This window comes from Choloepus didactylus, chromosome 9 (assembly GCF_015220235.1).
Source record: "Choloepus didactylus isolate mChoDid1 chromosome 9, mChoDid1.pri, whole genome shotgun sequence".
Lineage (NCBI taxonomy): Eukaryota > Metazoa > Chordata > Mammalia > Pilosa > Megalonychidae > Choloepus > Choloepus didactylus.
In genome coordinates, this window is record NC_051315.1 from 39,931,374 (window position 1) to 39,949,808 (window position 18,435).

An 18,435-nucleotide genomic window follows, 5' to 3' on the forward strand; every position below is an offset into this window, starting at 1 on the left:
CTCTGAGTGGCTGGGCAGCGAGGCCTGAGGTTTCATTGTAGTATGTGGAAATCGGTTAACCATCCCAAAGGTCCAACTTTCCACCCTCCCCACCCTAAACCCTTCTTTCCAACTCTATTGCATTTTGAGTCTATCAATGGAAACCTGGAGGAAAGAAGCAATTTAACATTCTCTGGGATTTTTGTGGGGTTTTTTGTTCCTTTAATATAGGAGGAAAGTATGTTGAATCAATCACAAGCATGTGATTACATGTTAATACAGTAAAATTGCTTCCCCAAACATAGTCTCCTCCTCCCCAGAATTCAGCTGAGGGCACTTCCAATGGGCCACAATTAGGTATCTGCTTAGATACATATGGCTTCACTTTCTACTTTCCACATCCATATCTGCGGTTTTGATATAGTTATCAAGAGGAAAGAAATACGAAGCCAGTTAGTTAATCACAGTACTTTTTTTCTGAGGGTAGCTAAATACTGGGGCCCCTGATGGCTCCATTCATAGAGAAGTTATCTTCTCCAGAGGAGGTAGAACGAGTCCCAACTGATGTTTTCATAGCCCATAGTGAGCACAGAGCTGCATCCCTCACTCAATCAAATCTCTTCTGTGAAATCAATGGGAGTCTTCCTAATTCTACATTATAGAAGAGTTTTCCATGGCTTCATAATATCAGAGCCTAGCCTCTTTGTGCTGTGTAACAAGCTGTCACCAAAAGTTGTTGTTTTTTTGTTTTGTTTTGTTTTTCAAACATTCTGGATCCTAGTTGGGTATAAACTGGAGATTCCAACCTGAAATCCTGTATTTTTCCTACCTGTGAACCTGGAAGGGAGCAGAAAGACAGGTACAGAGAAACTAAAAGGGGTTCCAAGTGTTGCACTCAGAACCTCACTTTTGAGTTGTGGTTAGTGTTCCTAGTTTCCTCCCCTAGAATGCCTGCTTCTATGAAGAATTCTGTCTCTCTACCCAACTCTGTTAGAGCCACAAAATGCAGCTGAGCCAGGAAGACATGCTGGCACATAGCTGATGGCTTTGGTTGAAGACAGAGGTGAGACAGTCGATTTTGACAGGTATAGAAAGGAAGGCTGGCAAACAGAATTTAATAGTAATGTAAAATTGCAGTAATGTAATAATTGATCATTACTAATTGAGCTGGAAACTTTTAAGACAAAGGGATGGATCCAGGAGACATGATTTGACAAGGAAATGCTGAGAGTTTAAATGCATGAGAATGAGTAGATAAAGGAGATTTTACCTGGAGAAAAAGAGGAAATGGTAGTACTGAAACATGGCCAAAGCAGCTTGGTCATGGGAAAGACTTCAAGAGAAGGGAAGAGAGTCCCACAGTCCTAAGCCTGTCTCGTTGGATGGGTTGTTGTTGGATGGATGGCTACTGGCTACAGGCGTTTCTCCCCAGCATGATTATTATTTTGGATGTACAACGGGCAGTAAGGACTTGGAAATCTTGTAAGAATGGGATTGATAATGTCACCATGGCCAAATCTGGTGACCTTCATCCAGAGTCATCTTCCACTGACTTACGTTTTTTTTTCCACAAAGGCAAACCCAGTCCTGGCAATGCTTTCAAAGTACCCAGCACTGTCACTTTATCCAACTAGACTGGCACAATCCAATACACATAATACAAGCCACATAGGCAATTTAAAATTTCCTACTAGCTATATTATAAAAAGTAAAAAGAAACAGGTAGGAAATTAATCTTAATATATATTTTACTTAACCCAATAGATCCAAAATGTTATTTCAACATGTAAACAATATAAAAATATTTAATGAGCTATTTTACATTCTTTTTTGTCATATGGATTTTTCAAAATCCACTCTATATTTCATACTTATGGGACTCTCAGTTCCTACTGGTCACGCTGTTCAGGTACTTGATAGACACACGTGATCACTCTATTGAAAAGCACAGCTCTGAGCTCACTGGCAAGCCTGAATTAGTGGAGAGGCTGATTTTAGTGGAGTTTAGAAGTGATTTTTTTTTTTTTTTTAATTTGCAAGTACCCACACTGTGTACTCAAATAAGGTAAAGAATATAGCCTTAATAAGATTTTTTAAATTGTGTCTTAAATAAAAATTTAAAATTGATTCCTTTTTGTTCTAAATGACTGCTTTAAAAGGGCTTGAAAACAGCTATTGCTCCTCAATCTTATTTACAATATTAACACTTTCTTTAAGTCATCTCTTTACTGTCTGTTCTCAAGTTAGCTTCCCTTTGTTTATCCCTGGGCAAAATTCTAACAAATTTCATGTTCATGACATTCCTTTCAGTGAAATTTTGCTACACTTACTAGATCCATTATGCAAACAGCCCCTGATTGTACAATTAGGGGAATCTAGGAAATCAGATACGAAAACTTCGTCATTAAACAAACTTCATCATCCACAACTTTTCTTCCTTCTTGACTCAAGAAATACTTTCCCGAAAAAAATACTGACACAAGACAGAAAGCTTGAGATTCCATCCAAATCCAAGCAGAACACTAAACTAAGACTCCATTCTACAGAAGACAAAGAAAAGTGTTTAAAAGCAGGAGTTAACCCAGAAGAAAGTGGGCTGATTTGGAACCCTTTAAGATAGGAATTTAGCATGTCCTATTTGTCAGTTGAACATCTGTCTCTCTGCATTCCCTGTGAGGGTGCGTTCCTCTGGGCGAACTGAGCAGCCTAAATATAGATAGCCGAGGCCGGGTGCCAGGGCCTTAAAACTTACAAGGGACCCTGCCCACTGCTGTCAACAAAGCTCTGTTAGAGTGTCCACTCATGAATTTTTATTTTTCCAAGTCTGACTGAGAACACAGAACTATACAGAGGCTTCACACTGAATTAAAACAATCAAATTCTCCAAGCAAATGTGTGGTTCCTTGGTTACCCAACTTAGCTTATATTCCCATAAGTAAAAATGTCAGCTGACATTAGGACATGTGTTCATAATGTGGCTTTCACATTTATCAATCACTGAGTCATTAAACTGGATAAATGTTTATCAACAGCATTCTACTCTGTTAATGGATGTTTTGCTTTTGCTGTAAAATACTCTTCATGTGTTGTGTCTTTAAAGTCACCTTTAGTTACTTCCTCTGCTGGCTGAGAATAATAAGCTGAGTTTTCAAGGAAGACAGTATTCCGGCCTTGTTTACTTACCTTGCTCACTTGATTGGTTACTTTCTTGGCAAATTCTATATCTGGAGGATCAGGCAGAGATGTGAATTGAGTTTGCTGTTCAACGTGACCTTTCTTGTAGGCAATCTGACAAAATACAAGACAGGGATACACATGAATCATAGAAAATTATAGTGCTTCCCATGTCCATTTGTTGGCATTTTTAAAAGACCATGCTTTCACCTTTATTTGAAATATTAAATGTTAGCCTATTGTCTATCAATAATTTATGTTACATGTCCTCACTCCCAATATTGCTAGTGAATTGTTTCCTTGAGTCTTTCCCCTTTTCCAAGACTATTTGCCCTAGATCTATTTTCTTCCATTCCAGTCTCCACCATGATTTGTGACTGCAATTTATTCCTTTAATTAGCATCTCCAACTCCCAACCCCTTGTCTTTTCATCACACCCACTTAATAAACCCCAGCTTTGGATCAACTCAACCACATACCTCTTCTGCTCTTACATCCAGAATGCTGAGTGGTGCTAAAGAAAGTCACACAACTTCAGGAAACAGCTCACCATGGATTTATGGTATCCAATTGCCACTTTGCCTTTAACGAAGCTTGAAAATCCCATTCTGTGTCTCTAGTCAGCCCCTATACCAGGCACTCATCTAAAACCCCAACACTGTCCTCAAGCCCTCAATCAGCCCCACCCTACTCTCTGCTTCCTTTTTTATAGAGTAAAGAGGCTATCCTCTCCTTGCCTATCCCAGCCCTGCCCTGGCTCAGAGCGGAAGTTTCCCACTCAGGCATGACTCCTGCCCTCAGGGTGCTTTCCCTGCAGACAACTCTTCTACCTAGGTTATCAATCATCTCTCCTCTTTTCTATAGCTGCAGCCTCTTCCCGCTGCATTAGAGCCTTTGTTTCAGCCTCTAAAAGGCCTCTCCCACCTTAAAGTAAGTATCCTGGCCGTTAATTATGCATCCACTTCACCCTTGCTTTCCTTTCTTCTCTTCACTACTGACTTCTGGGCTTTACTGTCCACCAGTCTTGACCACTGCCTCCAACCATGCAGAACCACTCATAGATCCTCAGGCAAAGGCAGCCCTCTCTGGCCCCTGGACCCCATATGTATCATTGCCTCTCCCTGGAATGCCCCAACTCCCCTCTCTCCCCATCTGCCTGAGTATTACTGCTAGTTCTTCTGTCTCAGGAGAAACGTGACTTCCCCTGAGCAGCCCTCCCCAACTTCAAGGCAGAATCAAGGACCTTCTCCGGGCATCTCACTCCACCTGGCCCTTCCCTCCTTTAACGAGTTCAGGGATGACACTGTAACTGGCTGTTTACGTGTGTCTCTCTCCTTGGACTCTGAGTCCCAGGATGGCTGTGAGCAGGTCCTCTCAATTGGGGGCCCTCGTGGCTGGCACAGTGCCTGCTAGAGGGAAGATTCATTGATCGATTTCTGAATGAATTTTATGCACTGAGGCCACCAGAAGTCTAAAGAGCAGAATTATCCTCCCAGCTCTTCCACCACTAAGCTGTGAGACTAAACTATTTCTCCTTCCACATGGCAGTATTCTTATTTATAAAGTAAAGGGGTTGGATAATTCCAGGTTTCCATTTTCTTCAGGTTTTTACCCTGTCTAATTATATCTCATCCTAATAATTTCTATGCAGTGCCTATAAAAAAAACTTTGCATGAATATTAAACAAATTAGAATACAAAGGGAATTTGTAATATGTTTATTTTGAAAATCTACTGTCTAAGTGGAGACTTTCTGCCAGGCATTGGGCAACCAGGATTTTCCAAGGCTGGCTAAGTCCTTAGGGAGAAAGCAACATTTCACTAGGGGAAATGCTTATTAAGTCTGACAACTTGTCAAGAAGTTTCAGAGAAATGAGATCTAGAAGTCCTAATTTCTCAGGAACCTTGTTCAGAATGCTATCTAGTTAAAATTGTCTTCTAGATCAGCTTAAAGATGCTTTTAGTGCATGCATAGTGTCCTGCTTCTACTCAGAGAACGACGATGATATGAGTTAAGAGGGGACAGAAAGAAGGCACAGAAGAGGAGGGAGCCTCTGAACTGGGGTCCTTAGCTCAGAATCTACATGCCTGCCCTTGGGGTATGCTCTGTGAACAACAGCTTGTGGGGCACTCAGTGCCCAATAATTGTAGAAGTTCATGGTGCTGACAACAGTATTTATAGGCTAGTTGGTAAGCTGATACTTAGTGCAAACTTGGTCTGCAATAAAAATAAAAGGCATACATTGACTGCCAAGTTTTTCTGGAGGTGGGTAGGGAAGGTTATACCTAATTATTATATATTCTCCTTCATTATGTCTTCTACTGAGATACCTCAAAAATGTGGCCAACTTTGTTCAACGTCCATAGCCCCAGAGCAGAATAGGTAATCCTTCCATTTTTCCATTTTGTGGATAGTGACATTAGATTAAGTGTCTTCTTGGAAACCGCTCCCAAGGGTCACATGACACGGCATTTCCTGGTTCCCCTTCGACTACTCTGAACATCCATTCCCTTGCCCTTGGGCTGCTCCTTTTCAGATGTCCTAAGCATGGGTGCCTTCCAAAACTTTGCCCTTAGCCCTATGGTCTTCTGCCTTCCTCATGCATTTTCATGTTTTCAGCTATTGCTTTTACTCTGATGACTCTCAAACAGAATCTCTTGTCTTGACCTCACACCTATACAATAGTACTAAGTTTCTAATTTATCCATAGGATGCCTCAATCTGAAAGTTCCTTCTATTATTTCAACTCTATTTGTCTTTCCATTCATGTATCTTTATCAGTAATACCTCTAATGATTCAGACTACCAGTCTATGATCATAAACTCATCTATGGATCCTTTCTCTCTTCATCTCCAATAGCCAGTGTCATCACTGTATTTATTACTTATTATCTTCAGACTGCTTTCATCCTCTCCTTTGTGCCCCATCATCCCTCTGATCAAGTCTCTATAAACAGCCTTCTATAATTCCCCCGATTTCCAGTTTTTCCTAGTTCCAATTTACCCAACTTCCCATCAACATTTCTCCAGATTCTGCTTTTATCATTTTATTTTCCCCTTCAAATCTTATGATGCCTCCTCACTGCCTGTCATATGCTGTCAAAGTTGTCTTGTCTGATTTTCAAGTCCTCCTACTTATCCAACTGTTGGCTTTTCTCTCACCTGCCGTCCAAATGAGACACCCCAGCCTTCACTTTCTTTGTCCCCTAGGAACACAAGACTTATTTCACCTCTGTCCATTTGTTCAAGTCCTTCCTCTACTTGAAATACCTTTCCTCTCTTTCACCACTCATCCTCTCAGGATCACCACTGCCTCATGGCCTTCTCTGATTACTTACATTTATCCTGTCTTTCTTTTACCAAGTATTAGATGGTGGTTTTGCTTTCTCGTTTTTACTTTTTTTCTTGTTGTTTGATATACAGCACCTTTACAACACTTTCAACCAACCAACCTGATTGTAAATTCTCAGAGGAAAGGATCAAAACCTCATGTAGTACTTTCTATACTGCCAAGTATGCATACAGAATGGACTTTCGATCAATAACTATTGATCACTTGATAAAGGCTACATGACAATTTTATGAGATATAGAACCAAAACATCAATCTTGAGAAGCAGGAGGTCCCCACATGCTAAAAATAATACCATGAACTGAATAACCTTAAAATTTCATCACACCTTGATTTCCTAACTAAACTTATGGAAGGTTTAGAATATAACTATGCTATATTTTAGCCAATTCCACAAATTCTGGGATACAAAACGTGTTCCACTAAATTTGCAGGTTATGCCAAGTGAGAGAGGATTCAAATTAGACCTGATAAGTTGGAGACACTATCAAATGAATATGTACAATTTCCATTTATGGCAACCTAGGACTCTCAAATCCTTTGGTAATAAATCCCAATAAATCTCAAGATGCCAACTGGCTTGTTAAGTCAAGAATCTGAGAGGTCTAGCTGACAAATGAATATAAAATAACTTATCATTTTCTAATATGGTGATTTGCTCAAGATTAAACAGGTGTCTTTGGATTTTCACGATTGCCTCCAGAAAATCCAGGGACCAAAAAACAAAGGAAAAAGAGGGAAAATGCTAGGCCCAAGTGGAGTTCTCAGCTATTGCTGCTGGTTTCAACCCTAAGACCCTATTCAGCATTTTGAGTTCCTCTAAAACACAGTTTTCAAAGTCTAGGATACGAAAATTCTGGCAAGAGGGACCACTGATTTCTTGCTAACTCTGAAGGACTCTCTATGTACCCCTGATGGCAAGAGCTCTATGTGCGGTAATTGCACAAACCTGGACAAAAACATCATTCGGGTCCCCAGTGCAGAAAAAGGAAGACACATCAAAATTCAGAAACTCTGATGAGGATAGGAAAGCAGAACTCTTCAATAACATTGTTCACTTAATAGATTTGGGAAGGTGGCTATGATTCCAATAGGTTAATAAAAAAAAATGCCATGCCACTGTCACAAAATAACTTCTATGCAAACCAAGGGGAAAGAAGGACACATGCTAGCAGGAAGAACATTGGTCTTGGGATCATGAGACCTGGTTTCTAGGCTGGGCTGTGCCACTGACTACCTTTGTGACCTGAGACTCAGGTTCCTCACCTGTAAAAAGAGGAGGTTGGACTAAATTATGCCTCATAGAAACTATAAATTATATTTAATTTAAATTAGACACTATAAATTATAATGACTCTAGATGCATTCATTCCTCTGCATCAGTAACCTTCAACTTTTTTTTTTTTTTAAAGGAAAACTTCAATGAACATCTGGCCAGAAGATATAATTCAAGGTTTCCTGATTCCACATTCCCAAATGATGCCAATTGCACTTCACTTACATCACTGAGAGCTTTCTGGGCTTGGGCAACCCTCCTCAGCTCTGGGCTATCGTTATATGGGTAAAACAAACTTTTGTCTGCGTCCCAGTCTTCAGTGTACCATTTCTAAATTAGGAAAGAGTAAAAACTTATGAGAAAGTGAAATCACACATATGAAATACATAATCTCGAATCCATCAATCAATGGTATACAGAACCAATGGCAAGGTGAGAATAAAGGCAAATGAAAGTCATAGATTACTTCCCCTCTTCCATCCAACTCAAGGCATTTTCATGAATAAATTGTCCTGCTTCTCCTGACAAACCTGAATTTCAGAGAGGCCGATGGGTCTGATTTGTTTCACTCTGCTCTTTGACTTTACCTGCCTCCTGCAACAAGAGCTAATGCAAGTGCAAGGACAGGAAACACTTAGCATGGCTTCTGTCACAAGGTAAACCCTTAGTAAAAGTGATGGTAAGGATATCCAAACTTCTAGCATAGGGTCTACAGAAAAAAATTATAATACTACTTTACAGATATCTCAGCTGCTTCTCCAGCACATCTTCATTTTTCCTGCATACTTTCCCTCCAGGCTGCTCAGATCCCCTACAGGAACTTGGCTTTCACTCCGCCCAAGTGCTTTCTTCCTAGTGCTCCCCTTGCCAGTCCCCACCCCTGTAGCCCCACATGTCTCAAAGCTATCCCCCAAAAGAATGGGGAACCGCATTCTGGAGTATCAAGGGTTTACTGAGTACTCCTCTAAATGACAGGGTGGGATGACATTGTCCGGAAAATGAAGAGGCGACGGAGCAGAAGGCTTTACCTTACTGAACATGGCTGTATTCTTAACGGCCTGGACAAGTTCAGGGGCATCAGGGGGAAGCAGGTACTTATCCTTGGTGTCTTCCCAGTTCTGCTTGTATAAAACCTAGACCAATAAACCAAATACCCATCAACGGGTGAACGAATCAACAAATTATGATGTATACTTGCAATGGAATACTAGTCAGCAATAAAAAGGGATGAAATACTAATGCAACATGAATGAATTTCATAGAAATTATGCTGAGCAAAAGAAGCTGGACACAAAAGAGTTACATCATGTGCAGCAGCCTCTTCAGTTTCAAGAACAGGCTAAACGACATTAAGGTGACAGAAAGCAGATCAGTGGTTGCCTGGGGGCAGAGGTACATTAGGAGTGACTGTAAAGTTAATGAGAGATGAAAATTCTCTGTATCTTGACTGTGGTGGTGGTTGCATGGGTATCTACATTTGCCAGAACTCATCAACCTGTACATTTAAAAGATATAAATTTTATTGTGTATAAACTATACTTCAGATTTGATTTTAAAAATTAAAAAAAAAAACAAAACTTAGAAAGACCAGGGACCTGCCACTTAATGCCTCCCAAGAGTATGAGGATTTCAAAAACAAAAGGGAAAAGCCATGGAAGACTTTTATCATGCCCAAGGTGTTCTCACACAAAGGCTACTGGATATGTTTCTAGGAAAACATTGACCATATCAACATTCTATAATACTTTTCCTGCATTAATAATATCTTACTTGAAAATTCCTATTTTTTAAAACTAAATCCTGATTCTGATTCTCTGTAGATTGCTTTCAAAGGTTGCACCCTTATCGGCCGTTGGCTGGACTGGGCGGGCCATTTGACTTACATGGTATTTAAAAGCATGTTTTAAATTAGTTGTCTACATTTGAGATTTAGAGATTTCACATGAAAACCCAGATCCCCGACTTCTTTAAAAACTATAGAAGAGACTCTGGCAACACCAGGACTGCATTCAGTGCAGCAGCAACAGGCTGGGGCCGAGAAGCAGCTGCCCCTTTGGGCAGGGCAAGGGCTCTGCGGTGCACACGCCCGTCATCTCTGTGGCCTCCCAGATGCATGTGGGCATTAGAGATCACAACCCATGTGGATTTGAGTGGGATGAGTGGACAGGATGAAGCCTGTCCAATTTTCTCCTCTAAGACGAGGCAGGGGTAAGGCACATGCTGTTTGGTATCCCATCCATCCACCCCATGGTCCGGCCTTACCTTGCTGACTTGCTGCGACACTTTCTTTGCATGTTCAATGTCCTTTGCTTTTTCATCTACATGACAAATAGTTTTAGCAACATCGCCATCCACTCGATACTTAACCTGCAGAAAGAACCCCAATTAGAGTGGGTCCATGACAAGCAGGAACATGTATGTGTATTACAGAATATCTCATAACAAAAAATATTCATGCAGTGACTCTGTCTGCATCACAAAGCAAAGTTTCTGCATGTTAGCTAGAAAACTCTGATATTCAAAGATTCACAGAGCCCCTGTATTTACTGCTTGTCTGACTTTCTAGGCTAATTTCAGCCCGCTGCTGCTTGGGCTCACAGGGCTCCAATGCTGAGAACCAAAGGAACTTGGAGCTTCCATCTCATAGCCAACCCTTAAGCCAAATCTCTATGTCAAGCTTTCAGAAGCCCCTTTATCATTCTTAGAGCAATATAGCCAATGCTTATATATATATATATATATATATATATATATATATATATATATATATATATATATATATATATGTAAGAATATAGCCAATGCTTTCTGTAGATCTCTAGACTGGCTCACATAATTCGACTCTTATTCTCTCTATATGTATTTAGCATCCTCAATCCCTGATGATGGGCATATTTTCAAAATGTCTCTCTCTTTTATTTTAGCCATGCAGCCTACCTCACTGAGTTGATCTTGTACTTTCTTGATTCTGCGAAGTTCTGGAGTATCGGTCGTGCTGGCGCATGGCTGTCCTTTGGATTTCTCAAATTTTTCTTTGTACTTATTCTGAAAAGAATATCAGACATGTTCTTAAAATATGACAAGCCACCAGCAGAAATTTCAGATAACATATTCATTCCCATCTAATTTTTGAAAAAAAAAATTCTTCCAAGTTATAACAATTGCCAGTTGTAACAGCTTTTTTTTTTCTATCCCTACCCTGACCCTCAGCAAAAAACTAAAATAGATTTATTAATTGCTCTTCCTAAACATGGTTGGATCCTGGAGATAGTAGGAATTTGTTACAGACTATTGTCTTGCAAATGTCCTAAAATGATTCTCTCATTTTTTTTTGCCTGAATGCACTCATAAAAAGGCCTAAATTTCAATCATTTTAGAAAATGAATATAGAAATTGTGACAAGTCTGAAAAGATTTGATTGCTAAAACCAAGCAAAAATATTCAATTCAGAAATTACAATTAGACAGCAATGGACTGGATAGCTGAAACACCAGCTTGAATTAATGGAAAATCTGAATTATGGAGTATTTTGAAAAAGAGTCCAATTTTATTACTTCTGCTAAATACACCATGAGTCCTTAATAATAAGATACATAATTTATCATTATTGTGTACTCTTGAGTAGTTAACAATCTAAATTATACTATTCATTACTAACCACTTTTAAAAATATTATGGTCCTTAACTAATATTCTGTTCATAATATCAGAAATTCTAGGTTATTGGTGTCTGAATTAATGATATTTTATGGCAATAAACTTTGGAGGCAAGAAAAACTTCTCATTTGTTATTATCAATCTAAGTCTTAGATCACTCAAGAATCATTTAAAACCAGAATTAGAAATTTACAAAATAGTTCTCAGGAGTTAACACTCAGCCACAAGTGACAATTTATTGGCCAACCACAACAGGATGCTTTTGACATAAACATTAGTCCCATAAAATCCAATGCTTTCCCTGCATTGCATTTATATTTTCACCCCTCTAGAGGACAGGCAGTCAGGCTATCTAGTGATCTTCAGCCCACCATGGACAGTCAACAAGTTCGATCCCCTGAAATGGGTTGGAATCTGCTGCCGCTCCATGTAACTTAGAGAATTGGACACAAACATTTAAGGGTTGGGACAATGGAGAGCAGCGATTCTCATACTGGGCTGCACATTAGAATCATTTGCGGAGCTTTAAAAACTCCTGATGCACAGGCCCCAACCCCACACCCACTAAACCAGAATGGCCCGGGGAATCGGGATTTTTGGAGATCCCAATGTGCAGCCACAGTTAAAAACCACTGCTCTAGGACACAGTCAATTATTCTGATCCTCAATTTCAAACAAATTCTTAGCTGGACACTGCTTTTCTAAACCACACTGTATACCTCTTAAAGACATCTTCTATTTCTAGTTAAGAGGTCAATTTGCTCAGACATGGTTTAAAAATGTTAGTTAGCTTCTATCAATTGACCTCAATGAAATCCGTATTTATGATTTCATTATTCTAGACTGGCTAACTAATAATGATTAAATACCAGTAAATGCTTTATAATTTGCCTTATGCTTATTCTGCAGGTATAATTTCAATAAGGATATCTTTCCTGATGTGATAATGGTGCAAATGAATTATGTGAAATTCAAGAATCACAAGAAAAGAGTTTATTTTTCTGCAAAATAAGTTTTTGTTTCATACAAGGTTGAAAAAAAAAGTCCAGCCAACATTCAAAACAGGGTCAGTTGGGATGCGTACTCTCTCAATAATAAAGCAAGGTTAGTAAGAAGTTGTTTGAAACTTACTGTACTAAAGAGATTCTGCATTTTCTGACTGTGTGCAATGTATGGGGTCATGAACTTTGAAGAGTCCACTTTCTTCCGGATAACTCTCTTCCTCTCCACCGGCTTCTCCGGCGCTGGCTGTGGCAGCGCTGGTCTGGAAGTTTCCAGTCGCCCATAGTCAGGTGCTGTCCTTGTTGTCGTGGTTTCATAGATTTTTGTTACTGTCTGAAAATTTGATGTGCAGTTCAACATTGTTATGAAAGTAATAACTGTGGGACCACGGTTGTTGTGTACATTGTTCTGACCCCAGCTCAGATTTACTCTTGGCGTGACTTCTTCACACCCCCAAAGGCCAAAAGCACGAAAGCACACACCAAGTCCATACGAAGGCACATGATGTTAACATACATCTGAATGCTGATTGTTAGAGATGATTCATTTACAACATCACCTCAAAGCCCCATTTGTAAGAAGACACTCAAACACATCAAGGTAGGATAGAAATTAGAAATAAAATATTCTTAAATATTTAAAAATCTTTAACAATTGTCTGGGCAAAGTAAAATCCAATTTCAGATCAGGGAACAAAGGGTTAAGACCATCGAATAAAGCTCAAATTCTTGACTTGGATCTTAACTTTCAAATGAGTCTAAGAGTCAGATTGCTTGTTCTATAGGCACTTAGGTGTTCTTATTGTAGGAGACAAATAACAATGAATTTTAAACAATGGATCACATCAGTAAGTGATTACTATTCTCTTGGCTTAGTCATTTAATTAATGTGAACTATAGTGCCATTTACACTAATAAATGCTTAGATGGACAAGAATAATGATGAAAATATAATGGGACAATTATATGCACAACAGTCATAGGTGGTAGGTGGGAAATTATTGTTTCTTACAACAGGCTATAGTGGAAGAAACTAAGTCCCAACAGTTGGGCCTAGTTCCAGGTTAAAAATCCTGTATGGAAGAAAGTAAGACAAGACCTTATAGTGTAATTTCCTTCACAGCTAATATCATCTGTACCAAAGTAAGGGTTCTATCGTCAAATATGAAAAGAGAGACTAAACAAAAAGGAATTTGTACACCTGTGAAAACTCAACTGAGTGTTGCCAGATCATGACTAATTGGTTGCTTTCTGCACATTGTTGGGTATCATCGACCATGAGAAGCTAAGCGCTTTACACCATCTACAGATGTTAGTTTTCATTCAGTCACAGGCCCTCTGAGCCTGCTTCAGGGTTAACCATCCGTATCACTCTTTGGTGTGCTCAAGCAAAAGCAGCTTTGTGCAGAAAACAAAGCAAAGCTTCATCGTGAAAGAGATATTTCACCTTCAAAAAAAAAAAGAGCTCCAACTTGGAATATTGATGGAAATGGCTTTCTCAGAATTCCTAATGTGCTAAATCTGAGTAGCATTTCATTGCATCAGGAAGAGTGCCACGGGAGCACCATCCCTGTGGCATAGACAGCGTCCCACGTTACAAGTCCACGCGATGGAACTGCCACTGGTCTGGGCCTTACATGCATCACAAGTCCAAAGCCATGCTTCTTGCTGCCGCCAGAGAGTGGTGAAAGCCACTGACATTGCTCTAATTAGCATCATCCACACCAAAATACACCACATGAGCAATGGCGGAAACCATCTCCTACCATCTTGGTTAAGTCAACAGCAAAAACAGCGAACTAGCCTGTCAGGTGATATTTTTTACCACCAGCTGCTGCACACGCAGGTGAGCGATGCCCACTGGGATACCCCCTTCTGCCGGCCTCATGGCCCTGGGAGTCTGAGAGAGGAGGGGGCTCTGTGTGTGTGGTAAGCAGCATGCAGTTAGGGCAGGGGTGGGCTGGGCCTCACCTGGCCGGGCACCTCTTCGTAGACTGTCTCTTCTGTGTAGTACTATAAATAGAGCACAGAGGCATTGTCATGAGAACCAAAGCAGAAGTCCCCTCTCCTCTGCCCAGCTTAACCACTCGGGTTACTGCACTAGCTCATGGTTTGGAATATCTACAGGAAGGAGACAGGTGAGGGAGACATTTCATATTTTGAAATCCATTTTAACCTCGTGAAACTTCGGGAAAGCCAAAGTGAACATCATCCAACATGATAAGGAGATTCAGGGTAATGAGAAAGATGCCTACAGAAGGTTATAATCAAGGAAAGTTATGAATTTGGGACAAGCAACATTTTTTCTCTTATGGTACCCGAGATAGAATTTGCTGTGTGTAGGTTGGGCAGGGAGGAACTGTGAGGGTAACTCGTTGCTTAATAACTAATAACACAAAAAGGAACCCTGGTGTGAAAAATTTTTAAAATGGATTTTTTCATGGAAATAAGAAGATCCAAAAGCATGCACGCATCTCAGTTACTCCTAAGTCCCTCTGGTTACTATATAGTAAGAGTTTCTTTTGGAGTATGGGCCAGTCCTTCTAGTAGCTGAAGGTCCTAAGCAGGGTACAAAGAGGAAAATCTGCAAATGCCAAGGGAAGATGGAAAATATGAGAAGATTCCTCATCACAAGATGTGGGAAAGCTAGGTTTCAATTTGCCAATGATGGCTCTGAGATGCCTTAGCCTGGGTCTGAAACCAGCCTACTTTTGTTCTACTTCTGACATCATCAGCAATAAATAGACGCTGGTAGGAACTGGCTGACATTTTGTTTCAGATGCGTAAGGAGAGTGGAATCCTCCCTCCAGCCTCACCCCACTCTGCTGGGTGACAGAAGGAAAGGCTTCTTTAGGCCAAGGCACACAAGGAAAAAGCTTTAAAACAGGGGGAAAAACTGAAATGCTTGACTCATTTTCTCAGTCAACAAAAACATATGCCTCATTTTTCTTATCTCTGCCACCAAAATACATACTTGGAGGAAGGGAAAACACTGAGAACCAAAGTGTTCCTTCATGTCCTTCTTTCCTTGACCCTTGGTTCAGTTAATTCTCACCAAATTATTCCAAAATCGTCAATAAGTCCCCCGCCCTATTTCACCTACAGTGAAATTAGTACCCAGTATCACTCATTCTCAACCTCTTTGCTCCTGTACTGTTTATTTTATTTTATTTTTAAATTTGAAATCTAATCTGTCTGTGTGTCTTTTCACATAGCAACAGAAATCATAAGCTCTTACAGGACAGAGAATTTCTTCATTATGAGCCTCGGCCTTTGGCATTTAGGAAATACCATTTGGACACTTTAGGAAATACTGTCACCATGGAGCCATTCATCTGGTTAGGCAAATCACGAGAGGCTTGAGAGGGACATCCAGCTAAAATGAATGATTCACAACTATTATGGATTTTCTTAGCATCCACGTAAAAGCAGCTCTTTGGTAGCCATACAATTTTACCTTTGCTGGGTTCTCACCATTGGTAAATGCATCTTAGAAACAAGCTTATAAAAAAGGCAACCTTATCCAAACGGTTGGCATTAACGTGTCTGCCAAATCTCACATTTTTTTTAAGAGCTCATGCCCCTAATTAGAACATCTTTGTACAATTTTATTTCAGATGACAAAGATAGATCCTTAGGAGATATATTTTTAAAGCTAGTTCCTGTTTGTTTTTAAACTGTTCTCGGACCATTTTCTAGACTCCTCCACCATCCCGTTGTCATGGAATCTTTTTTGAGGTCAAGGATACCTTTTCAACCCTCTCTGGCAGGCGGTCTATTAGTTAGCACCTGCTGGTCAGGCCCAGGGTGGCAATGGGAACATTACCGCAAAATGGGAACCTAAAAATAGCACCCTCCGTTTTTATGACATCTACTTAAATCAATCAAATCTATCACTAAGCACAATTTTCAGTGACAGATGAACGCAATTATTTTAGGAAAAAAGAGAAAGGATATTTAAGTTGGAGGCTAAAACTGTTCTAAACAACAATTTATAGTTGTTTTAGTGTTTGATAATGATTACTCTCACCCTTAGGGACATAAATAAAGTGCACACTAATGATACTGTGGAGCATTAAAAACATGACTGTTGGCATTTAAGCCAAAGAGGTCAAATGTCCTACTGTGTAAGATGAAATGTTTTGGGCAGCATCTTTCAGTAATAGAAGGGACTTTTTTTCTGTAGAATAAAAAACAATTTTCCTTGATCTAAATATAGACTTGTCACTAACAAAATTTTCCAAAGATAAATTTTGGCACTTTCATCTGGAATTTGGTACTGGGAAGCTCTTATAGTTAATTTCAGTCTTATTGAAAATCATAGAAAATCATAGATTTTTCAATCAGGCACTAAGAGATTTTCAAATGTTTGGATCATTATCATTAATTGGTAATTATTAAGCACTTTCAAATTCAAGGCAATGTACTTATGTGAACTGTAGTCCCAAGTCTTTAGCTTTTATTTCTGGAATGTGAAGTTAAAGGCAAAGCTGGTAAAAACAAAACAAAACAAAAAACCCATAACACTATAAAAATGAAATTACATAAAATAAACACAAAACAATTAAAGGTTTGCAAAGCATGCCAATTCTTGGAGGAAATTTTCCAAGTTGCCCACCATGGCTTTTGTTCCCTTTTAAAATTCAAAAGCAAAGGTAGTCTTGGTCCCTTGGGTAAACACAATGGAATTGGTGGGAAATTGTGACTCCAGATGTTGGTTGTGAGGATCCTGAGTTTAAATATATGTGTCTGTGTGTGTAATAATATATATAAATCTCATATATATATATGATTATTCTGAGTATTTAACCCATATTGCCCTGTAGATAATCAGCTGGTTGAGGCAAAAAGAGAAGTAGTTCTTTTCCCTCTTCTGCCATGCAGATCTAAGAAACAGAGTTCAGTCACCAGAACTTGCTTTTCTTCTCTTCTGTCCCTTTGGTCTCTAGGGTTGGGAGGTGGGAAAGGAGGCAGTTTTAGAAGACAATTTAACGTCTGCCTTAACCCCACACTTTGTTTTTTGAAAATTTAAAGAAAAGCAAAAGTGGGAACCAGTGGTATTTCCTTTCAATTCTAAATCCCACATAATTATAGTGAAACTGAACATAAAATATTCCTTTCTTATGCTTTAATGATGACTCTTTGTGAATTTATAATAGACAACGTCTTTTTCAAGTGATTAATTCACCTCCACAGCTTTGAATATCGCTACATAAAATACTTTGCTGTCAGAATCGGGTGTTTACATCTTACCTCCACCACCTCCTCATATTCTTCGTCATCTGCCATTTTCCCAGAGTAGTAGTGGCACCTACAAACTTTTCATATCCCAAACAAATAAAAATACATTAGAATCTATTCCCAGAACTGAAATTGTCTTATAACATTATAAAAATATCATGTTAAAATAATCTATTCTACATTTTCGTATGTTTTTGCAGGCCAAATGAGAGAAGACATTGAAAATACTGCTTGAAAAAACTGAAGCTTCAAATTTCTTCTGATTCCTTCAATAACATGTTGGTATTGCTACTTCTAGTGACATGATCAAGTTAGTTGAAGTTGTAAAAGGAAGTTGAGGTAAGGCAGGGGAGAGGATTTGGATTCAAAGGAACAAAGTCCTTAAATTTTCAAATACTTGGAAAAAGACATTTTCAAACATACATTTCAGTGAAAGAAAGGTCAGCTTGGTTTTTGGAAGAAAGTGGAATTTTTCCTTTAAGCACCAAAACTCTGAGAGGGATGATTTAAGTCTCCATACATCTCTAATACATTCTACACAGTATATCTTATGCTGCAGATTAGAACATGTAAAAATAAATCTGTCAATAGATTAAAAAACAAATAGACAAACCTCAAGGCAATGGGCTTATTTTCTTCCCAAACACCATTGGCTTGTACGGATTTTTCTCTTTCGTTTCCGTAGCCCTTGTTCAAACCTGAAAAATATCAAAATTTCAAAGTATCAGTTTAAGTACTTGTAAGACTGTGGGTCTTT

At 39.2% G+C, this 18,435-nt stretch overlaps 1 protein-coding gene across 1 annotated transcript in view; it reads right to left on the minus strand.

Moving 5' to 3' along the window:
* Positions 1 to 17,726, minus strand: part of NEB (nebulin) — a 243,548-nt gene extending 225,822 nt beyond the window's left edge. The window contains 8 exon segments of the mRNA XM_037849798.1: positions 3,163 to 3,267; positions 8,006 to 8,110; positions 8,809 to 8,913; positions 10,043 to 10,147; positions 10,718 to 10,825; positions 12,568 to 12,771; positions 14,409 to 14,450; positions 17,691 to 17,726. Coding sequence (XP_037705726.1) covers positions 3,163 to 3,267; positions 8,006 to 8,110; positions 8,809 to 8,913; positions 10,043 to 10,147; positions 10,718 to 10,825; positions 12,568 to 12,771; positions 14,409 to 14,450; positions 17,691 to 17,726 — 810 coding nt within the window.
* Between the last annotated feature and the right edge of the window lie 709 nt (positions 17,727 to 18,435).